Genomic DNA, 22,711 nt, shown 5'->3' with positions numbered 1-22,711 from the left:
TTCAAGTCAATGGTCAGATGTATTCAAATTCTAATCGCTCTGTCTGGGCTGTATGCGCATAGGTTTAAATGTTATTTAAGGATGCTCTGCTGAAAACATATATATATATATATATATATATATATATATATATATAAAAGGAAAGCTGATTGTAGAAGACTGCGTCGTCTTCCCAGGTGTGGACCTTATAACTCTAAACACATAGAACCCCCCACCACCACCACATCCACCATCACTCAAACAATAAACTGAGGCACAACGGTGCCCATATGTTCGTATTTACTTAAAAACCTGTTGGGCTCTCTGTGGTGAACCACATCTGCAGTTCCACGCAAATCGTTCATGCAAATTTGAGTGTTTCACGTGCAAGCCTGACCACATGTCCGTCGGGGGGTTGTGTGGCGAAAACCAGGTGGGGGAAGGCGTCAGTGTAACGTTCATGCTCGTGTTTGTAAGTATAGGTGCACGCTGTCTAATGCGTGCCCTGACACACTCACCCAATTCCTCAGCGGCGGATATGTGGCGTTAAGCTGATTAAACGCAGGGGGCAGATGGGGAGAGGGGGAGGAGTGGGTGTATGGTGAACTGGGAGCTCTGTGGGAAACTGGGTTTCAGTGTCAACTGAGTGTGCACTGACAGCGCCATAGCATGAATCCCCTCTCCTCCCAGACAATTTTTTCATTATTAAAAGGTGCAAAACCACCGTTACTATGCTGTTAGTCATTGTAAACTGACTGCATTATGCCCTGCATTAAGTCTTGACTTGCTAATATGTTCCAGTCGCTTTAACTTAAAATAATAAAATAGCATGATATATTTCTCTAAAGATGTTACTGACATAAGTTTACATATAGCAATATGACATCTGGCACCCTAAACTGTCAACATTTTAATTTCCAGCTCAATTCAATAAAATGTTGCACTGTAGGAGTGGATTGTGCCATTAGACAGATTCTGATGCACCTTCAAACTCAATCTTTTCCAAATCCATCCGTCCATGATGCATCAGGCTGATCCACAGAATTCTGCACAGATGGGAAATGCCTCTTTGTGTCATCATGAGTCAGAAAGCCAAATTACCACTCTTTCACAATACAAAAAGGAGTTTGTTGAGGAAAAAGTGGATCACAGTATTTATGTTTCACTGGTTCCCTGATCCAAAGGAGTGTCTTTGCATTCTGCCGCTTCCAGTCTTTAATGGAGGAGGTGTGCGAAGATAGTTCAATAATTGATAGTGATCGTAAATGAGCAGGACATGGAGCGTGAGAGGCCACCCCAAGAAGCAGCCATCTTCCGCTGTACGGGTTCATAATCCCCAACGACCAGGAATGTTTTATTAGATCTCATCATGCATTGGTGTATGAAAATCTGGCCTCTTACCATATCCTCATTGGAATGTGGCTTGGTTGCTTACTGGCTCTACTCCCTTGCTCTGGTTACTGCCTCAGAGGTTTTCCAAAAATATTCAACATTTTGCCTTGGAAAGTCTTGGTTTGGAAGATAGGGAGAGATGAGACCCCATCACTGAACTGGCACTGTCAAGTCTCCATGTGCTTCATTCGCTCCCCCTCCTTTTTTGGATACATACTATTTGAAGTTCCAACTGCTTGCTTTTTTTCCTGATAGAATTTGTATGGAAAGAAAGAAAAATAAATTCTCTTTCCTGTTTAATTAGTTGGATTTTTGAATGTTAACTTACTATTCTCTAATTGGTGAGAAAAGCAAGCTGCACAGAAGTGAATTGATCTGATGTTGTTGATCTGTTACTTCAGGTAGTGCGTGTATATGACACAAACTTAACTCAATCAGTTCTTGGTTACTTGACTGACTGATGTGTCTACCAGATTAGACTGACTCTTCTCTGAGATTGTGGTCTCTAATGAGGTTAGCATTTCAGCTACAAGATTGGAAAGGCCCTTGATTGTATGACCTCCAAATGTCTCTGCTTATAGACCATGGCTGGAGCTATGAGAATCGCCTATAGAGGGAAATTAAATATACCGAGGACAACTGAGCAACATGCACTATACACATTTGTACAAAACACATACATGTATGTAAATGATGTTAGATTAGCCCCAGACTGGCAGTCTAGGCACGTTCTTCTGATTCTGTTTCATACAGCTTTCATTTTGTACATTAATACTCACACCCCTTCTCCCTCCTGTACTAGATATTTCAATATTGACTGCTGACTATTGTCTTAAATATTTTGTGCATTTAATTCTCCACCCTGCACTACTGTGCGATGTGGTGACAGTGCCTGCTAATGGACTACAGGTGTTTTCCTTAGATAAGGCAGAGAGCCTGAGAGAATGAACCTGCTGACAATGGGCAGCTGTGAGCAAGGATCTACAGTGGGTCTTATCGCGTGTGTGCATTTTTGTGGCTGTGCACGCAGTGTGCATGCCAGCGTGTTCGCCTTAGTGCACATGCGTGTGCATATATGCTTGTGTATGTGCATCTGTGTTTATGTACGTATATGTGCATGTGTTTGTGGGTGTACATGCTCTTTACTGGTTCCCTGTGTGACGTGCTGCTGGATGTATCTGGCTGCCTGTGGTAGCCATATCAGTCCTTTAAAAATCATTCTGAAGAAACTGAAATGCTTGGACTTCTTTCTTAAGTTCAGCGTGCACTCATGAATGTGTGACCTGTGCTGTCTGATCAGTGGCTGCTGTTCTGATCAGTGCTGTACATGGCTGGCACCAGCTGTCAAGGGGGTCCCCTGGTACACAGCTGGTGTCCTGTTCTGAGACAGAAATGAACAGCTGCTCGTGTAACTCAGTGGACAGCACTAAGCAGGGGCCCACTATGTGTAATGATTTACTCTTAGAGTTAGTGAGTTAATGTGTGCATGAGCACATGTATGCTTGTGTGCAGTGAGCCAAAGATTTTCAGTATTTTTCTGTGTGTGCGTGCGTGCGTGCAAACAAGTTATATTGATCTCAGTGCTTGCCACATGAGGAGATTTTAGGTTTGGCCTTTGGCCCTTAATTTTGTAAATGACATTAATTCAAGTATTACGTCGTTCACAGTGTGAGACACCATTACTCTAAAACCTCAATGGAGTGAAGAACAAAAAAAAACATGTTTATAAATTGAATAAATGATTACTCTTTCAAATTAATCTCTCAAATTTAAATACAAAGTCCCATAGCGGTTAAATTGAATGGCCCCTTTAGTTTGAGCCAGCCGCGGGGACTCGATTGACATTCAGGGAGCAGGACTGGCAGCTTAGAGAGGGACAGGGTATTCAGGGCAGGAAAACTGAACAACAACATCTATTCTACCCCCTCCTTTCGTACCTTCTTTCTTTCACTCATTCAGAAAAAGATCTTTTCACTGGCTAAATCCCTCTTCTGCTTAAAAATGCAAAAACAACCCCACTTTTATTTCCTTTAATGTCCATGAAAAATTGCTGCAGAGCTTTTTCTGTATTTCTTGCTTCAGGCTGCTTCTGTTTTTGTGCTCAGGCTAGTTGCCAGAATTACAGCAGAAACCCAAACACATGCAACATGCACCCACATACATAAAAGGAAAAAAAACAGAGCTTGTGGACCCCAGCAAGTTCTAGAAATTAGCGGGAGAATGCGAGTGCATTTGGACATTTTAATCCCTTTGATAGCCTGAAATGCGATACAAAAGGCACTAATCGGGTGTCTCTCCAGGTGCATTTTGAATAAATGCTGTTGATTGCCATTCACAAAAATCATATGTTAAACATTTGCAGATAGAGACTGGATAACCCTACCAGTTTTTTAATTCCTGTAGATTCACTGTTTTATATGTGTGAATGCTGAGACATCAATCTTAACTCCACTTCTCTGTTTTCTTTCTTGAGCAATTGTGGCAAAGTGCCTTACTCAAGGCTATGCAAACACGTGGCTTTTGAAACTCATGAAAAGCAGCCAGGCTTTGACTGTTAGCTACCTTTGACTGTTGCTCAACTGTATCTTTGCATCTATCTTTTGCTGGACCTGTGCAACGGAGTGAAAGTGTGATGGGCTATGACAGAATATGATAAGACGAGACTGGGCAGCCATGTTCACTGTTGTGTGGAGATGTATCAGAAAAAAAAGAGAAATGTTCTGTGTTTGTGTGTCGGCGGAAGTAAAGACAGAATTGGGAGTATTGGTTTGAACTCTGCACTTATGGTCAAAGGTCAAAAGGTCAAACCATCAAATCCCCTTCATCACTGCTGCTGAAACTTGAGTATTTCTATAAAAATTCCTCTAATGTTTTTTTTTTTTTTACAGCAGGTTTTGCTGAGTATGCAAAATGCTTTTCTTAAGAGTCAGTGGAGATCCTCAAGAACATCTACAACGTGCGAGACCCCTTAGCTTTTGTGTGTAGTATGTATTTGAGAAACACATCTTTTAATTAACCAAAAAATAACTTGTGTCAGAAAGAAGGATTTTATAAAACTTGGTGAAGTAATACAATAAAGCAATGTATTACTTTATTTTGATCATAACAACATTACAGTACTAAACAGCTGAACTTTCTCAGCTATAATCTCAGCAACAGTGGAACATTTGTCGTGATAGTTTTCTGGAATCATTTGATCTGTATTTTTTACATTTATGAACTGAAGGGCTACATCTTTGGAGATTTTGCCCTGTTTTTGTGTTATGTAATGCAAAACCTAAGTTTTGAAACCGGAATTTCAAAAAGTGGCTTTTTTGAGAGGATGTTAGGGTGAGCAAGAGATCCAGTGATTCACTGCATAGGCTAATTGATGATTTCCCTCATGTTAACTGGTTTTTTCCTGATGTATTAGTAAGCCCTACACATCCCTCTCCCCAATCCTGACGTCAGCCTGCTCAGGTAGAGCATGGAGACTTCCTGTACAGTCACATCTGCGTGGATTTAAATGTTTTTCCTGACTCATGTGGTGAAGCACCGTGAAGCATCATCACATTTGCGTAACTGAAGCTTGAATGAAAGATTTGAATAAACCATGTAACCTGGCTCTGGGCTTTCTTTTGCGAAACCTCTGGGCTGCTTGTTGCCAAATCAAACTTCTAGTGTCTACTTGTCTGCCCGCTCCCTCCTCCTCTCTGCCCACGTCATCTGTGGGTTCTACTGTCTGTAAACAGTCTCCAACTGCCCTCCCTCATACTTTGCCCTCCCCCACCCTCCGCTGCACGCCCTGCCATTACTCCCCCACCTCTTGGGCTTTCACAGTGTGAGTTCATATCGCTCAGAGAAGACAAATAGTACATGCAATGCTGGTGCAATGGCCATAAGAGAACTACTTCTTGAATCAGCATGAACTTTTTTATCTCTAGTTTCTCCTTCCATTATATTGTGACTGTTCTTCGGTGAAGGAATTTGCTACAGCATGTGCTGTTTGACAGAGATCCCTACATTGCTTGCATACCACTGTTGCTGTACTGTTTGTCTGAGGCCTTTCTGGAGCAGATATTGTGGTGATAAGATAAATGCAAACGTTCAATTTTGGGTTTGTCTGGGTCTGTAGTGCAGAAATGAATTCATAGGACTTTCTATCAGTATTTCTTTTACTTATTATTCATAAATGAACTATAGCTACATTCTCATTATGTTTGTAGAATTTGGAGCATTTTAGGCTGTAAAGTATGCTTAATCTGAGCACTCAGAAAACAAAAGCACACAAATGTGTGTCTCTGCAAACCATCTATTAAACATTCAAGCAATGTTAGGGTGAGCATTTTCCAGGGGCTGTTGAATATTTCATAAAAAGTTTTTTTCCTCCATTATTATCATTCAGTGTGTATGTGGGAGAAGATACCACTTCAAGCCAGTTCTGCTCAGATAATGGATCTCAGCTCAATGCCATCAGAAGAGAGGGAATGAGAGAGACAGTGTGTGTGTGTGTGTGTGTGTGTGTGAGAGAGAGAGAGAGAGAGAGAAAGAATATTATCAAAAAGCAAATAATATCCTTCCCTACCAGTCAGTGTCGTGCCCTGACACAGTCAAATACAAAAAAATGGGCAACAAAGAAGTAGATAGAACGGAAGTTTTAATCGAAAACCTTTTTTTTTCTCCTCAGAAAAACAGGGTGGTTTCATTGGCTGAAAGAGAAAAAAGAGCTGGAGCCTGGCCCCTTTGTGTTCATCTTGCTCCACAAATCATGGGTTATAATGTCATAAACAAATGCTGGAAATGTGTTCACCATAAAATTTAATTATACTGGAAAAAATGTCAGGAATTTTGTGTGCATTTTCCTTTCCCTTGACAATGCTACCGCATTCAGATGACAATGGTAATGAGGATGCCCCTATCCAAGCTAGCTGACCAATTCTGTGGCCTGTCTGAAAGTGACAGGAGGAGGATCTTCCTTTGCATACCCTGTGAAATGCTTTTGTGCACAGGTCACAGATCCCACAGGGGCCTTAGTGATCCCACAGTGGCCTCACCCTGGCCATGAATCCCAAACCCAGAACCTCAACAAACTGTCATGGCTTCCAACCTTCTCCACACCCTATACACCCTATCCACGCTGCCTCTGTCTCTACTTGTCCCGGCACCCAGTTGAATTATTGATCAGAGATTGAATTATTGATCTATGCCACTGTGAAGAGGGACTGTCTTCCAAATGGCCACACAAGCCGCATCTGCTTGTGCTATGAGGAAAAAGGAAAAACAGTGAGGACAGCTATGAGGGAAAAGGTCTGTCTCGGGCTCGTCAATGGCTATGTGGCTTTTCTCTTCAATGGGACTGAAGTGCATCATTAGACCTTCAGTCATTACTGCAACATGACCAAGATGCATAAAACACAGCTCATGTGTTGATATGCTCTGTTGGGTCTGGGTCTACTTGTCTGAAGCATTTACTCCAATAGCGCATTGAGCTGTGATGTGTCTGGGACTATTCCAAGCATGCTTCATGATTTAACCCCCCACCAAAAGCCCCCCAGTCCTGGCATTTATGTGTTCATTGAATGTTCTCTTGGCAGGGACAGCTGTGCATCCCAAATGTTGCCTTGTGAAAAGAAACAGCACATTTTGAGCCCCACCACGCTCTTCTTCTGGGCGACTGCTTTTGTCATAGCACTACAGGCGTACTGTGATTAAAACTGTGGTGAGCGGTGAGAGGGAGAGTTTAAATTTTTTATACCAATGAAGGATGTAATATGTAGTGCATGGAGAGCTTATCTTAAGGAGGGCTATGAGTCAACAACAACAGGGAAGGGGGAAAAATCTCATTCTCCACCCACATAAAAAAAAAAACACCTAAAGCCTAGCTCCGACTGCAATATTCATGATGTGATCCCAGTTTCCCACTGTTCCAATAACACCCCCTGACATGCGTTATCATTTGTTAAATCTTCCCTTTCTGTCCTGTTTTTCTTGATAGTCTAAACCTCCCAAATTATTGTAATAATTATTGTTTGAACACAACCTCGATTATCCCTAATTATTTTATACACAGAGGCACTTCCCCCACACGCATATCAATTGCCTATAAATTAAAAGACACGATGATCAAATGGCAGCTGGGACCTAGGGCACTGGCTTGCAGGCACATCCCAGATGCCTATTTGGCCAGATGAGGTTCTCCAGTTGAGTGCCTAGTTTCCATAGAGATACCCCTCCTTGTCATCCATGAAAAAAAAATAAATCTAAAGGCAGTCACCAAGGAGGCAGAAAGTGGAATGTGAGATGTAATTAGCCCTTGAGTGGAGAAACAGGAGGGTAAGAGGGCATCTAGAATGTACCTTCAAAGGGAATGATAAAACCGTCAAATTGTTTCAAATTGGTTGTTTTTACATTTCTGTGTTTTTTAAGGGCCCCATGGGTGCCTGCCTCGACAACTCATTTCAGTCCATTCTGTTCAACAGTGCAGCTCAGCGAAGCCGCACTCCCCATTAAGAGACAAGCAGGACATAAACAGTGCTTTGCATGTGATTATTATAAATGCACAGACATTTACAGCGCTAGCTGAAGCGTTCATGGACGCATGCTTTTCATGAATAAACCAAAACAATAAAATCATAAGATAAAATGCAACGAGTAGCCCATGCATGCATTACCTGGTTTTTGCCTTCTTCATTTCATTAAAATGGTTAAACCAGCCTATCCAACTGCATTTTGTTTGTCATTTTTCCCCAAGTCTAAAATGTTGTAAACATTCTGCAAAGCAGGTCTTGAACACCCCAAGGCTCATTGCTTCTACCATGAAATTCGGCAGATCATTCACTCACTAACTGAAAAATTAATATCAATGGATACTTGGATTGATGGATGAAATATGCTCAGTAGGAGAAATCGTCTTCCTGCCCAGAAAACCTAATGCATGAGGCTGCAGAGTGTTTAGAAAGATTTGTATTCAGTTTTGTGTTGGAAAATAAATCAGCTATTTACTTGAAAAATTGCCAGTTCTTTCTCGTTGCTTTGTACATTTGTCCTTCTGTTGTCATGGCAGTGGGACCTGAACTCATCTCAGGCACGAAAAGTAACCCATGGGCAGCACTGTATCGCTTTTCCTGCCCTGTTCTCACCTCTGTCTGGGGTCTCCCATGATGCAGTGCGGCAGAGAGAGAGGGAGAGGACTAGAGAGGCACTGCGTGTGGCTGGACTCGTTGATTAAAGTGTCAGAGTGAAAAACGAGGGGGGCACACGGGTCAGGATGTGGGGGTGTTGGTGGTGCCTGGGATGCTGTCAGTTTCCTTACACAGGGAGAGGGAGCCATCCCTTCATCTCTCCACTTCCTGTCGGTTCTCCTGGGTTGCATCTCTATATCTCATGTAAATAGTGCAATACTTCCCCAGGGGTACTTCACAAACAGGGTCTCAACATCTCTGTGGGCTGCATCTGCACCTCTTACATAAAGCTACTGCTGTTTGGTCTTTGTGTGAGAGTGTTTCTGTCCTCCTTTAAAAAATAAATCTTTGACTGATGCCTTCTGTTTTTTTTGCTATAGCTGGAATTGCCGGCATATAGCATAGCTTCCATACAGTTGCTCTACAAAGGACAGTAATACATGGGATTTACATTGTGTAAGGTATACAATCTCTGTATAACCTTTAAAGGCTGCTGGTAAAGAGAAAGAAACTAATGAGCAACTGTTGCCTTATTATTATCATATTATTGTACTTTTATCATGTTAAATTCACATAGTGTCCCTACAGTACATCAGTGGTATCAACAGCAACAAAGATACTACCATGGATGGCAGGTACAACAACAACATTTAACCTCATTCAGATATATTTGGAATGATATGTAAGACACAAACATTTTCCCAAGACAATCACAAAGGGTACCCAGTGCCTGCATAAGTATTCCTTAAGAATAAATCACTTTTCTGTGTGGCTGAATTACATAAAGTTGTTTTGAGCATAATAGCCATAAGTGAAAACAACCCCAACTGTACTCATACTGCTTTGAACTTTAAAAGTGTGTATAGCTCATAATATGAATTGGTCACCCTGTTCACAGCTGAGGATGCAGACTAGGACTCACATATCTGACAAAAAATTCTAGTACAGCCACCATCAGTGTGATCATTTTAATATCAATCTACAACAACAATAATGTGACAGTCTCAGATTTAAAGGGTCAGAGAGATTGGGTGTAGAATGTCATGTTAGGTTACATGCCTGCGAATTTCAGAGAAAGTGAACCATAGTCAAATATGTAGATAGACGTTAAAATAGCTAAGAATGCATCTCCATTGAGCTTGACTGAAGAGAGTTGCAGTGCACTGAGCATGCTCACAGGTCATTTCTCATTTGACCTTTAGTCTGCCATGGTTTAAGACAAAGGGAGTCCCTTTTCGCCTTCCCTTCCCCTTCCGGATTGGTCCAATCAGTACCAACACACACGGATGGGGAGGTGATATATTATCACCTTATCATGGTGGACAGGGACTGCCCTCTTTGCCCTGGCCCTCTCTTTCTGTTTAAAAACCAGGAGGCAGGAGTCTGGACTAATGAAGAAGGCAAAGAGCTTATCTTCCTGAGAGAGGGAAATGGCCTTCTCTTGGATTAAATTCCATTGCTGCTAGCACATTTACTCATATATCTGTCACATACATCTGTCTTTTTTAAAGGAGTCTGAGCACGTTTTGAGCCAGAGTGCCTGTAATTCAGTGCGTTCCATCTGTGTGATTTCACAATGAATCGTTCTCGTGAGGGCTGGGTTGACAGTATGTGGCCCTGGCATCTGAAGCTGTGTCCTCCATCTCTCGTCCTGCTTCACCATGTTTAACTGTCTCCTGTCCACTGCAAGTTCCCCATACCCCAACATACAGGGCTGTGCAGCTCAGTCAATCAGCCTGAGATTCAGACAAAACATCTGGGCACGTGTGTGCATGCTTGAGACTGCGTGATAAAGGAAAATTCTGTGTATTCAAATGAAATGAGTCGTCTCTGCCACGTCTTACTTTTTTTTTCAGAATATCATGTTAAAGTGGTCAGTATTGGTCTCAACTGCAGTCATCTGGGATCAGTGTGTTTCAGTTGAAGCTCAGCAACCTGTGAGAAACGGAATCAGCTCTGTTTTGTGGCATCTAATGGGGGCATGGGTGGGTTTTCCTGTGAGATAAAAGCAAGTTCCTCTTACTCCGGATTTTTCTCCAAACCCACTCTGCAGCCTGTCATCCTCCAGGCACACACCCTGTTCCTGTCCTATATCTGTGACTGAGGCCTTGGTGGAGAGAGGGCCACAGTGGCTCTAGACTTACAATCTCTCTCTCTCTCTCTCTCTCTCTCTCTCTCTCTCTCTCTTTCTCTATTTACCTATATATCTACCTATCTGTCCCTCTCCTCTGTCTCTCTGTCTCTCTCTCAATTAAAAAAGCGACAAATACAGGCACCTGTGTTGCCAAAGCATACATTAAAATGCCCCTCTGTCTTTGTCTCTGTCTCTCTCTCTCTCCCTCAACTTGTCAATAATAAAAGCCTTTTACTAATATTAGCAGTTGGGGGATTGGGATCATTGGGGTTGGGGGAGGTTAGGAAAGATACCCCTTGCTTTTCAAACCAAAGGAACACAGATCAATGCTATGGATTACTTCTATGTGACCGCAGTGGAGTGGACTGAGAGTTGAGGAGCAGTCACACTAAGCATACTAACAACCTATGACACCTCCTGCAATGACACCCACGTTCAGACACCATGGACTGGGGCTGAGGTAAAACTCTCGGGGGAGTCTAAATTAAAATGTATCCTGAGAAGGAAATCTAATATGAGCAGCAAATTAGCAAACACAGGGAGCCATCTGCTGAACCCCACTTTTTGTTTGAGATGACAGAGTATGCTATATACTCTGGCATGATATATACTATATCTCTCCATCTCTCCTCTGTGTAGTTATGCACATTTCTGTTGCTTATCTGTTACCTCATCTTGTTCAAAGTGAGTTGATGTAGAAAAAGTGGTGCTGGCAAGTAGGCCACCCTGAGACCTCTTCTGGGACCCCTGTGCTATTGTGCCTCTCTTGCGCTACTTTTGTGCGCTGTTGCCTCAGCATTCAAACCCTGAGGAGAAAACAGAAACACACAGACTTCTTTTTTTAGGTCCACTTGTGAATTACGGTTGTTATTTTCATATGCAAAACAATTCCACAGCGTATGTTTTGGGGAAGGGGGTAAGAAGAAGAGTGGGGTGGGCCTCAGAGGTAGACTTGACAGAATCTTTTTTTTTCCTTTGCCAGCTCTTAATTACCCTTGAAGATCAAACAGCTACAAGCGCATTAAAAATCTCTCTCCCTCCAGAAACAATTAAGAAGCAGAGTCGGGCAAGGCTGTGATTCTCAGACAGCTCCCCAGCTTGTAGTTGAGTCTTCTTCACACAGAGATCAGTATGTGCATGCGCCCATCACATGACCAAATTCTCTCTGGAGGTGGGCAGAGGTGGTGTGTGCCGTGGGATAGGTGAGTGGCAGGCCATGGGTCTGAGGCATGTAAAATATCTTACATTCTTGTGTGGGAGCAGGAGTGCCTCACCCCCTCTATACTTTCATCTCTTTTGTTCAAACGCTGCATTCAGATCCTTCCTGCAAATAAGGGGTCCTTTGCACAAAGGAATGTGTCTGCAAAATACATGCAAATTACAGTGTAGGGTGGTGATTTAACACTTCTTCCTCTTCTTTGTCAGGTGTTTGTTTGATATGACAAATTCACACACACACACACACACACACACACACACACACAAACTGTCCAGGCTGTTCTGGATTCTGTAGTCTCCTCCAGGCCTAGATTTATTTCCCAGGTTCTCAGGTTCTGTGTAAGGTGAAAGTCTATACTCTGTAATTCTGATATTTGGTTTTTTGGATATTTGGCTGATCTCCACCTATTACAGTTTTACACAGTAGGAGGTCCTATCTGGTTGGATGATAATAATCTGCTACCTGAGGATTCTGCCCTGAGGAATGCCAGGGAAGAGCAAAAATGTAGCACCAGATATTCTTTAGCCCAGCTGTTTAAAGAAAGATTGATTAGTACTCAACAGAAAGGATAATCATATATCAAAACATTAACAGATTCAGAGTTATTTTTATATATGAATTCTATATGTCATTTTTGCTTCTCAGCACATTACACAAATACTCTTTCTTTTTGCCTGCATGAGCCTATCTGCTTAAAGTTGGCTGTTCTGAGCATTCATAACAGCCAGCCTTATTGATAATTGTATCCATTTTTAAAGCTTCTTCTGACAGAAGATTGTAATATATTTATTTTAAATACACTTCCATAAAATGTATATTCTTTATTTTTCAATGTCCACATATTTATATTACAGTATATTCCATTTTTGTAAGGGAGAAGCGACAGTGATGTTAGATTTTTCAAGAGTATTGTCATACTATTACATCTGAAGTGCTATTATGGCAGCCCTTACGATAATCATGCTGTAAGAGAATTATGTTGACACAGGGCACATACGTTCCCATCTAAACTGAACTGGATATAAAAATGCAGTTATCTTTATTTACAAAGTATATGTCTCCCTCTTGTGGTCAATTGTCACCTTCTCAAAAAACGTTTCAATGGAAATACTTCAACAGCAATGTGTCAAAAAATGTGCTAAACTTGTGGTACTACAACAAATATTTATCCTTCAAGACAAAAATCAAATAAGATATATGTTCTATGACCCAATTGCTGCCTACTGTCATTAGATGAACTGTTTTTCCCTTTAGCTGCTGCGTTCTAAATCAACCTTCAGTAAAGCTCTTGCCCTTTGGAACCATCCTATTATGTATAACCTATAAACACATGATTAGATCTGCAAACTTAAATATTATACTATGAAATACTGGATTAGCAGTTTCAGAGAAACAAAAAAGAATCTTATTCCAAGGACAAAAAATCTTGAAGAATCAAATAGTGTATTTGTTTATATATACTTTCCAGAATACTTAATTTTTTCATAAGTGTATTACTTCTTGGGAAAAACAAAACAAACAACAACCAAAAATAACATGCAATTTCTATAATTACTTCTATCGTCACAATGCCAGTACCATGGTGATTTAATTGACCAACATATCCATACATGTTTGCATTGTGGCCCATGTCTGGCAAATAAAACGAATCTGCTAATGCCCTTTGTTATTAACCTGCCCTCCTAAATTACTTTATTGTATGTATTGTTTTCTTGGAACATCATTGTTAAATTTTGAATTTGCCTATAGAGTAATTATACAGAATAATAATACTGTGAGAGTGCTGTGAATAGTGTTGTGATTCTTTCAACTATAACCTCCTCTCAGGGTGGCTCAGTTCATTTAGCTGAGTTTATTTGCTTTCCAACTTCAAGTTGCTAGTAGCTATTTCTTCCTTTAATTCACAATTTTTTTATTTTATTTTTTTTTTTAAATAAAATTTTAGTAGACATTTTATACAGGTATTCAAGCTCAAGTCTCAAAACATGCAGATAGATTTCCCGCTGTCTATTGATTGTATTGGTACCAGCTACCTTTGAATTGTTAAAAAAAAAAAAAAAAAAAAACTGTCCTTAATTACTCATATTTGTATTATGTTCAAATATTGTGTCAATAAAGCTATGCATACAACGACGAATAAATCTTTCCATTTCAGCTCAGATCAACGAATGCTTTCCTTCTCTGTATTGTGCGGTAGGAGATATTATAAATAGCCTACTTACAGAAGTTACATATTTAATTGATTGAAATATAGCATGGCTGGGGAAATCAGTTGGGTCCTACTGAGTGGAAATCTGGTCATTGAAAGCAAACAAATTGTTTAATTAAGAGTTTGTAGACAAAGCAAATGACATCAACCCAAACCTATATTGTTTAAAAATAAGTTTAACGAACAAACATGTTTTGGAATTTTTTTAACACCCTTAAATGATCAAGAGATCGCTGTAAGAAAAGCCAGCATACACAATGGGTCTCTATGACAAAGTTTAGAAACTACCGTCGATAATGTTACCTCCAAATAGACTACAATTCCCATTATCACATCTTTGTAATGCACTTTCGCATTCAACGACGGTGAATTTGACACATCACTGCAACAACGGTGTTTTTTTTTACATCCGCTGTGAAGAACTAAATTAACAATGTGTAGTTATTTTGATAAAGTATGGTGTATTTTTTACGATACGCACTAGTGGGTGATTTATTTATTACGACGGCCATGCTTTCGTCGGGAAACAGATCGGAACTAACAAGTACGGGTAGTTAGTTGTTTCCATCAGGGACAACGGAACACATTGTCACTTCAAAATGGCGGACCAAGATGAGGCTGTGAGAGAGTTCGTTGCGGTAACTGATGTAGACGAGGAGCGGGCCCGATTTTTCTTAGAGTCAGCCGACTGGGATTTGCAGGTATACGCAAACACAGTGGTTGCAATACAGTCATGCCAATGTCACATAACGGTTCCCTTTATTTTGTTGGTAACGTTAGTTAAGTTAATGTCATCGTCATGACATCAGATGAACTAGCTGGATTTCTAGCTAACTTGACTGGAACCAAATCTCAGGGACCATAACGTTTGCTTTAGCGTAAAACGACTGCTGCTAGGATCCACTTGTTTTAGAGCCACGTTGTCCATGTTATCAAACTAGCAAACGAGTCGTGGATTGTGCGCACCTGCTCGATCCGTTTTTGTATTGTATTTGTCGTATGAGTTCGCTTCTTGATTGCTAGCTATATTTACACGACGAACCAGCCGGTTATATCATAAGTTCGATAGCAGGCTAGCTACCTGGCTTACTAGCTAATATTGGATTGGATGAGGTAAAAAATATATTTCCTAGCAAACTGTAATAGCTAGCTAACATATTTGTTTGCTTGGGAGCTAACCTTTAAACAGTTCATGTGTGCGCATTCGTAAAAACGTCAGTGCATTTGACTCGTGTGGGCTTGGCCAAGTGGATGATTTCTAGACGAGATTTCCCATGTTTGAAAGTCTAGTGTTTGGCTATTGTTCATGTATTTCAGTGGTGAAATTATTGTGGTTATTGTCGTTTCATTTTTTGCTATGAAAAATAAAATTTCTACTGATACGGGATACAAAACCTGAGTCCACAGTTGTAATGTAGCGTATCATAACTAGAAATGCTGTTTATTGTGTTGACAGACTAGCAGATGAATAGAAACTGCTTAATTGGACCACTCCTTCAGACAGTAATCATACAAAACAGAATGGAAGGTCAAACACTTTATTTAGCTTCATTTTGTCTGGGGGCGTTGGTGTTGTACCCTTGATATAGTTTAATTATTTCATTAATATGCTAGCCTGCTTCAAATTATGTGTTAAATGTAAACTTTTAAGCCACTCTTGCAGTGGGTATCAATTGGGCAACCAATTGATCGGTATTGGCATTGGTTGTAACTGGTCTGACCCATTTCTCCTTTCACAGCTTGCCTTGGCCAGCTTTTATGAAGATGGTGCAGATGATGATATTGTGACCCTGCCTCCACCTGATGGTGGTTCCGTTTCTCGCTCTACAGGTCCCAGGTATATCTGAAGTTTCAGCATCATGATTATTGTCATCAGTGCTGGTTGAACTGATTGAGTTGGCTGCATGAATAATTGCATTTATTGACATTGCTTTAAAAAAATGAGTTGCTGGAAATCATACATTGACATAAGCATAGGTTTGATGTTCAGATGTAATGGTAACAAACTGTAAATATTTAATTGAATCTTAAAACTCATATCTGTAAGAATCACTCTTTGAGAGCACTCCTTATGCTATTTGAACCGATCAGAATTGTTACCTGGCATACATTTCATGCGCGCACATAGTATGTTTATGATATAATCTTCATTTGCTTGGCAGTGAGCACCGAGTAACATCCTTCAGAGATCTGATGCACGAGGAAGATGAGGAGAGTGATGAGGAAGGCCAAAGGTCAGACTAATTTACAGACTGCAGGCAGAATACATTCACAAATGATTAACTTTGGATAAACGGTTTAGAGCTGGGGAGTTTCCATTTTCCTCCACAGTGTGGCACCCTGATAGTGATGCAGTCGTGCTGGGCAGGGGTGTGCATGGGGACCATGCGTTGTTCTATATGATCACAAAGTTATTGGGAGGGGTGTTACTGTAAATAATCTGCCCCAGGCCAGCAAGCAAAAGTGCTTCTGCTATTTAAGATGCAGAAAAGCTCTGGTGCAGACCCAACATTTACCTTTGGCATGGAGTGGGTACTTGGATTTGGGCTGTGGTTTTGTTCCCCAAAATATTCTTATTTTGGGATGACATCTGCATTTTCTGGCAGACTTTTTGTTGTTGTAGATTTAGACTTTTTGTTTGTAATCCTTTAATGAAAGGATACAATTGTATTCCCCCTATTGGAGTGATTCCGTGAGCATAAATGTCTTTGTTAGAATTTGATAGCTGGGCGAGATTGTTTAGAATGTCCCTTTTTGCGTCAACGCTCCTCCTCTTCCCTCCAGGTTCTATGCGGGGGGCTCAGAGCGCAGTGGGCAGCAGATTGTGGGTCCCCCCAAGAAGAAGAGCTCTAATGAAGTGGTGGAGGACCTGTTCAAAGGCGCGAAGGAGCACGGGGCTGTACCTGTGGACAGAGCTGGCAGGGGCCCTGGGGAGCCGAGCCGTGCACGGGTACGAGAGGCCGCTCAGATGACGTGCCGGTGCTGAGAGCGCACGTCATCTGGTCTGCCCTTAACTCCGTAAGACAGCAGAGAGAGACGCGAGAGTGATCGGCACTTGGTTGACTCGTAATTGTCTCAGCCTGGCATCGCTGTTGCATCATTTTCCACAGTGGCTGCGGGTATATTGAGTTATGTGGGAAACCCTGTGACTGTGCTCTGCAGACTCTCTATTTTCTCTCTTTTCGCCCCAGCTTGCTCACTCTCATTTTTGGTCTCTCCGCGTCTCTACAGCCTTTTGTGGGAGGGGGGTATCGGCTCGGAGCTGCCCCTGAAGAGCAGTCTGCTTATGTGGCGGGAGAGAGAAGGCCCTCCGACAGCTCACAGGATGTGAGTATCTAGCACTCAGTCACACACTTGTTCAACTAGAGTGGTCAACAGTATGTGGACTTTGGACTTAACTTGCTTGACTATTTGCTAATGTATTGTGCATTCGAGGAAACAGTGCTTTGCGGTGCAGTTTCAGTGAGTGTGCCATGAAAAGTCAGGCCAAGTCTTTTTCAATCAAAATGAAATTATCTAATGTAAAAACAAAAACTATGTAGTGAAGAACTAGAGACATTGTTCTGTTTTTTTTCTTCTTTTGCATAGCCTATAATCTTTTTCGGTGTAGGTTTTTCAGTTATTTGTGTTTTTGGTTTGTTATTACTTAGGAAGTCTATTTAAAATGTTATTATTATTATTATTATTATTATTATTGCAAAACAAATTTAAGTGTGGGATTGCGTGGCCGCGGGTATAATCTGTCTTTATCAGCTTGTTCTGAAAGAATATGACACTGAGGAGAAATTTTGACCATTTTTAGTATCACCATTGGGACTGTTCTTAAATTGAATGCTGACCTGTGATCATACATGTATGACTATGGCTACATATTTTTTCTGGATACTGTTTCTGGTCTTGAAAGTGATGGGTTTGCCTTATGGCTGTTGTCATGGTGCCAGGTGCATGTGGTGCTGAAGCTCTGGAAGTCTGGGTTCAGTCTAGACAATGGGGACCTCAGGAACTATTCTGACCCCAGCAACGCCCTGTTCCTGGAGTCTATCCGTAGAGGGTGAGTCCTATTCTGAGGAAGGAGCGCAGACCTTGGGGGCATGTACGGTGAGATCAGAGGAGAGTTTTTGGTACACTGTTGAATCACTCCCCCCTGGCACAGGATTAATTTAACATTATATCAGTTATCTGACTCCAAAAACAACGTTTTAACCGTTCCTCTGTGCTAACAGTTGTGCTTAGAAGGAGACGGCAAGTGATCCGCCAGTAGTGTTTCACTATATGGATCGCTATCTGACTTGGTAGTAGATGCGTACATGCCTCTGGCGTGTGTAGCCTGCATAGATACAGTAGTGTATATTGATGTGGCACTAGTGTATAGGCGAGTGACTATGGGGTGCAGATAACCTAAGTTCTACGCTAATGTTACGACCCTGAAACTGCAATGTGTGGTCTCTGACCCCTGATATGGTGTCCTGTGTCTTCTGGTTTGTCTCTTCTGAGGAGGTGAGGAGGTGAGACCCATAGATTGCCTGCCTAGATTAGGGTATCAGGGGATTTTAAATTGCCCCAATCCCATTTGCTTTGATGATTGTGATGGGGAGGCCAGGCCACATTCTTAGAAACAATATAATATACATGGTTCGTACGGTCATGAAAAACTTGGAAAAGTCATTGAAATTTAAAATGCAATTTCCAGACCCTGGAAAAGTTATGGAAAATAATATGTTTTGAAAAGTAATGGAAATATAGCTAAAGTTGCATCAAATACAATTGCTAATTAATCCAATCATTAGCTGCAGAAATTAGCTGTTTCAACCGGGTCGCTACACAAAACACTACGTTAATGTTTCAAAAAAAAAATGCTGTAATCGTTCGCTTCAACTTTTCAGCTTTCGATAACGCTAATAAATTGAATATAAACTTTTGTCTTCAGGTAACATAAGTAAACGCATTAGCTGTGTGTCGTGTGACAGTGGAGTGCTGCAAAACGGAGTGATTGAAGGCTCTCTCGCTCTGTCTCTCCCTCTCCCTGTCTCTCTCTCTCCCTCTCTCTCTGTCTCCCCCCTCTCTCCTTGTCTCTCTTCCTTGCAGAGAGATCCCCTTGGAGTTGCGGCAGAGGTCTCGAGGTGGTCAGGTCAATCTGGACATGGAGGACCACAGAGATGAGGAGTTCTTCAAGCCCAAAGTTGCCTTCAAGGCTTTTGCTGGGGAGGGGCAGAAACTGGGCAGGTGAAAACACTACTTTTCCTTTATTTAAAGGACAGCTACATATGGGAATGGGCTTAGATGTCTCAGTGAGAGCTTTGGGATCTCAGTGGATGTCTGGAAAATGGGAGGAGCTGAACTCATTGTGAGTGGGGAAGCTCTTCTCTGGTACTTTGATGACATTATTTGGCATCTCCTGTAAACCATTTAGGCCAAAGCTTCTGTGAAATTGTGGCAGTCCTAGAAAGGAAACTGCATGTCTATCTTTACTCTCTTTTTGTGTTTTCATGATATTATACATGTTTTTTTCATTTATCTGTCAGTTTTATACTTATCTATTTTAATAGGTCCGTCGTTTCTGTTTGTGTTTCTCTGGTCTCCTCAGTGCGACACCAGAGTTGGTGTCTGGTGCTAGCATGGTGGAGGGACAGCAGGACCCAGCAATCGCTGAGGCCCAGGCCAGTGCTTCTGTGGCCATGGACAGTGCACAGCCAGTAACCAACATCCAGATTCGATTGGCTGATGGAGGCCGGCTAGTGCAGAAGTTCAACCACAACCACAGGTTGGTACCATCCGCAGCCCACAAGATGCTACCAATAACACATTAATCCTTGTAAAGCTGCCATCCACACATTCATCTGTCTAATGATACCATCTGCACACACTCTGGCCTAATGCTACCATCTACACACTCATCTGGCTAATGGTACCATCTACACACTCACCTGTCTAACGCTACCATCTACACACTCATCTAGCTAATGCTACCATCTGCACACTCACCTGGCTAAAGCTACCATCTACACACTCACCTGGCTAAAGCTACCATCTACACACTCATCTGGCTAAAGCTACCATATATACTCACCTGGCTAAAGCTACCATCTGCACACTCACCTGGCTAAAGCTACCATATATACTCACCTTGCTGAAGCTACCATCTACACACTCACCTGTCTAACGCTACCATCTACACACTCACCTGTCTAACGCTACCATCTACACTCGCCTGTCTAATGCTACCATCTGCACACTCATCTGGCTAATGCTACCATCTGCACACTCACCTGGCTAAAGCTACCATATATACTCACTTGGCTAAAGCTACCATCTACACACTCATCACACTCATGCTACCATCTGCACACTCACATGGCTAAAGCTACCATATACACACTCGCCTATCTAATGCTACCATCTACACACTCACCTGTCTAACGCTACCATCTACACACTCGCCTGTCTAATGCTACCATCTACACACTCACCTGTCTAACGCTACCATCTACACACTCACCTGTCTAACGCTACCATCTACACACTCACCTGTCTAACGCTATCATCTACACACTCACCTGGCTAAAGCTACCATCTACACACTCACCTGGCTAAAGCTACCATCGACACACTCATCTAATTAAAAAGCTACCATATATACTAACCTGGCTGAAGCTACTATCGACACACTCACCTGGCTAAAGCTACCATATATACTCACCTGGCTAAAGCTACCATCGACACACTCACCGGTCTAACGCTACCATCTACACTCGCCTGTCTAACGCTACCATCTACACTCGCCTGTCTAACGCTACCATCTACACTCGCCTGTCTAATGCTACCATCTACACACTCACCTGTCTAACGCTACCATCTACACACTCACCTGTCTAACGCTACTATCTACGTACTCACCTGGCTAAAGCTACCATCTACACTCGCCTGTCTAATGCTACCATCTGCACTCTCACCTGGCTAAAGCTACCATATATACTCACCTGGTTAAAGCTACCATCGACACACTCATCTGGCTAAAGCTACCATATATACTCACCGGTCTAACGCTACCATCTACACTCGCCTGTCTAATGCTACCATCTACACACTCACCTGGCTAAAGCTACCATCGACACACTCACCGGTCTAATGCTACCATTCACACGCTCAACCACACACACTTACCTGCCTGTTGCTACATACTGCTTCTGTCACAGCACCTTTGCTAAAACTCAGATGTAGTTCCCATCTCCTTTTGTCAACAGAATTTGAATGTTCGTTTTTTAATGGTCCTTTTTTTTCGCACTGTCTATCTCTCTCCCTCCCATATCATCTCCCCTCCCGTCTCACCTAGGGTGTCAGATGTGCGTCAGTTTATAGTAGGAGCTCGCCCTGCCATGGCAGCAGCAGAGTTTGTGTTGATGACTACTTTTCCCAACAAGGAGTTGACAGATGAGACGCAGACGCTGCGGGATGCCAACCTGCTCAACGCTGTCATCGTTCAGCGAATAAAGTGACAGCGCTTTCTTTCAGACGGGCTGAACCGCAATCTCCATTCCCAAATGGGAAAATATACGAACTTGTGGACTTCTCCAGTTCCTTTACTCCCTTAGTGATATATTTTCCTCTTCAGTGGTCTGTGGAATGTTTTCATGGAAATGGTGGTGGGGATTGTGTACACCAATGGGAGAGGAGGAAGAAACTAGAAGATTTGTGAATGGATAATTAAAGTGTTGGATAATTAAGCAAATGCAAATAATAAAGGCTTTTTAAAGAAATTAGGTTGCTTTTACCTCAAGGTTTATTTGGCAGTTTGCAGTGCTACTTCTTTCTTAGTTATTTCCTCCTCTTGTATCGCCCACATCACTGAATTAACACCCCCACCCAAACACAGAGTGCTATGTACTAAACGGGCTTATGTTCTGCAAATGGATTACCACCATCGTTGGAAACCACTGACAAGATGAAACTATTTTTTTAATTATGTTCTCTGAGTGTGTCCTAAGTCCGAACACTAAACAAGTCGGATTTTGATATGGGTAACACTAGTTTTGGTTATATTTTTATAAACTGATTACTGTGCTTAAGAGAAGACACTGTCTATTAGCAGTTTATAATGCAGAACATGCATTATTCTGCTCTTCGCTTTGATTGGGTGTTGTGTGTAGCCCATGGGAAAATAGTGGTTAAAATCCTGCTTGTTTCATGTTAAATGTATCACTTGCGTCTGAATGTCTTTAACCGGTTTTATGTAATGGACGCGAAATAAAGACATTACTTGAAGACTTCATTCTTATCACCTGGATGGGTTCAGTTGGCAGAACCCTATGCCATGTTTGTGAAAACCGCCGGTGATGGCATGAGTCCAAACCCAAATAGCAAAATAGAAAGAAGAAACGTTGATGATGTCTTGCATCGATTGTATATTGAAAGTATTCGTTATATTGATTTAACATCAGACTTTCAATCGAGACTGACATTGGGTCAAAATTAATTCATCTATCAATAAAAAATCAATATGTATTCTAAGTTAATGTTACAAAAAGATCTCTATTGACCCAAGTCACAATTTAAAACTTTTAGTTCTTAAACCAACATTTAACATGACGAACACTTTCAACATACGCTCAATGCAAGAAATC

The 22,711-nt window shown here is 41.7% G+C and overlaps 1 protein-coding gene across 1 annotated transcript; it reads left to right on the top strand.

The window, feature by feature from the left end:
- The first annotated feature begins 14,509 nt into the window (after nucleotides 1-14,509).
- On the top strand, nucleotides 14,510-22,357 carry nsfl1c (NSFL1 (p97) cofactor (p47)). Its single transcript, XM_064298130.1, has 9 exons — nucleotides 14,510-14,794; nucleotides 15,833-15,930; nucleotides 16,256-16,327; nucleotides 16,878-17,043; nucleotides 17,325-17,420; nucleotides 18,035-18,144; nucleotides 19,179-19,316; nucleotides 19,678-19,854; nucleotides 21,424-22,357. Exons 1-9 carry the CDS (start codon nucleotides 14,693-14,695, stop codon nucleotides 21,584-21,586), a joined length of 1,122 nt encoding a protein of 373 aa, XP_064154200.1. The 5' UTR covers nucleotides 14,510-14,692; the 3' UTR covers nucleotides 21,587-22,357.
- Nucleotides 22,358-22,711: the final 354 nt, after the last annotated feature.

The sequence above is a fragment of the Anguilla rostrata genome, chromosome 11, assembly GCF_018555375.3.
Source record: "Anguilla rostrata isolate EN2019 chromosome 11, ASM1855537v3, whole genome shotgun sequence".
Taxonomy (NCBI): Eukaryota; Metazoa; Chordata; class Actinopteri; order Anguilliformes; family Anguillidae; genus Anguilla; species Anguilla rostrata.
This window is presented reverse-complemented; position numbering and strand designations above follow the sequence as displayed.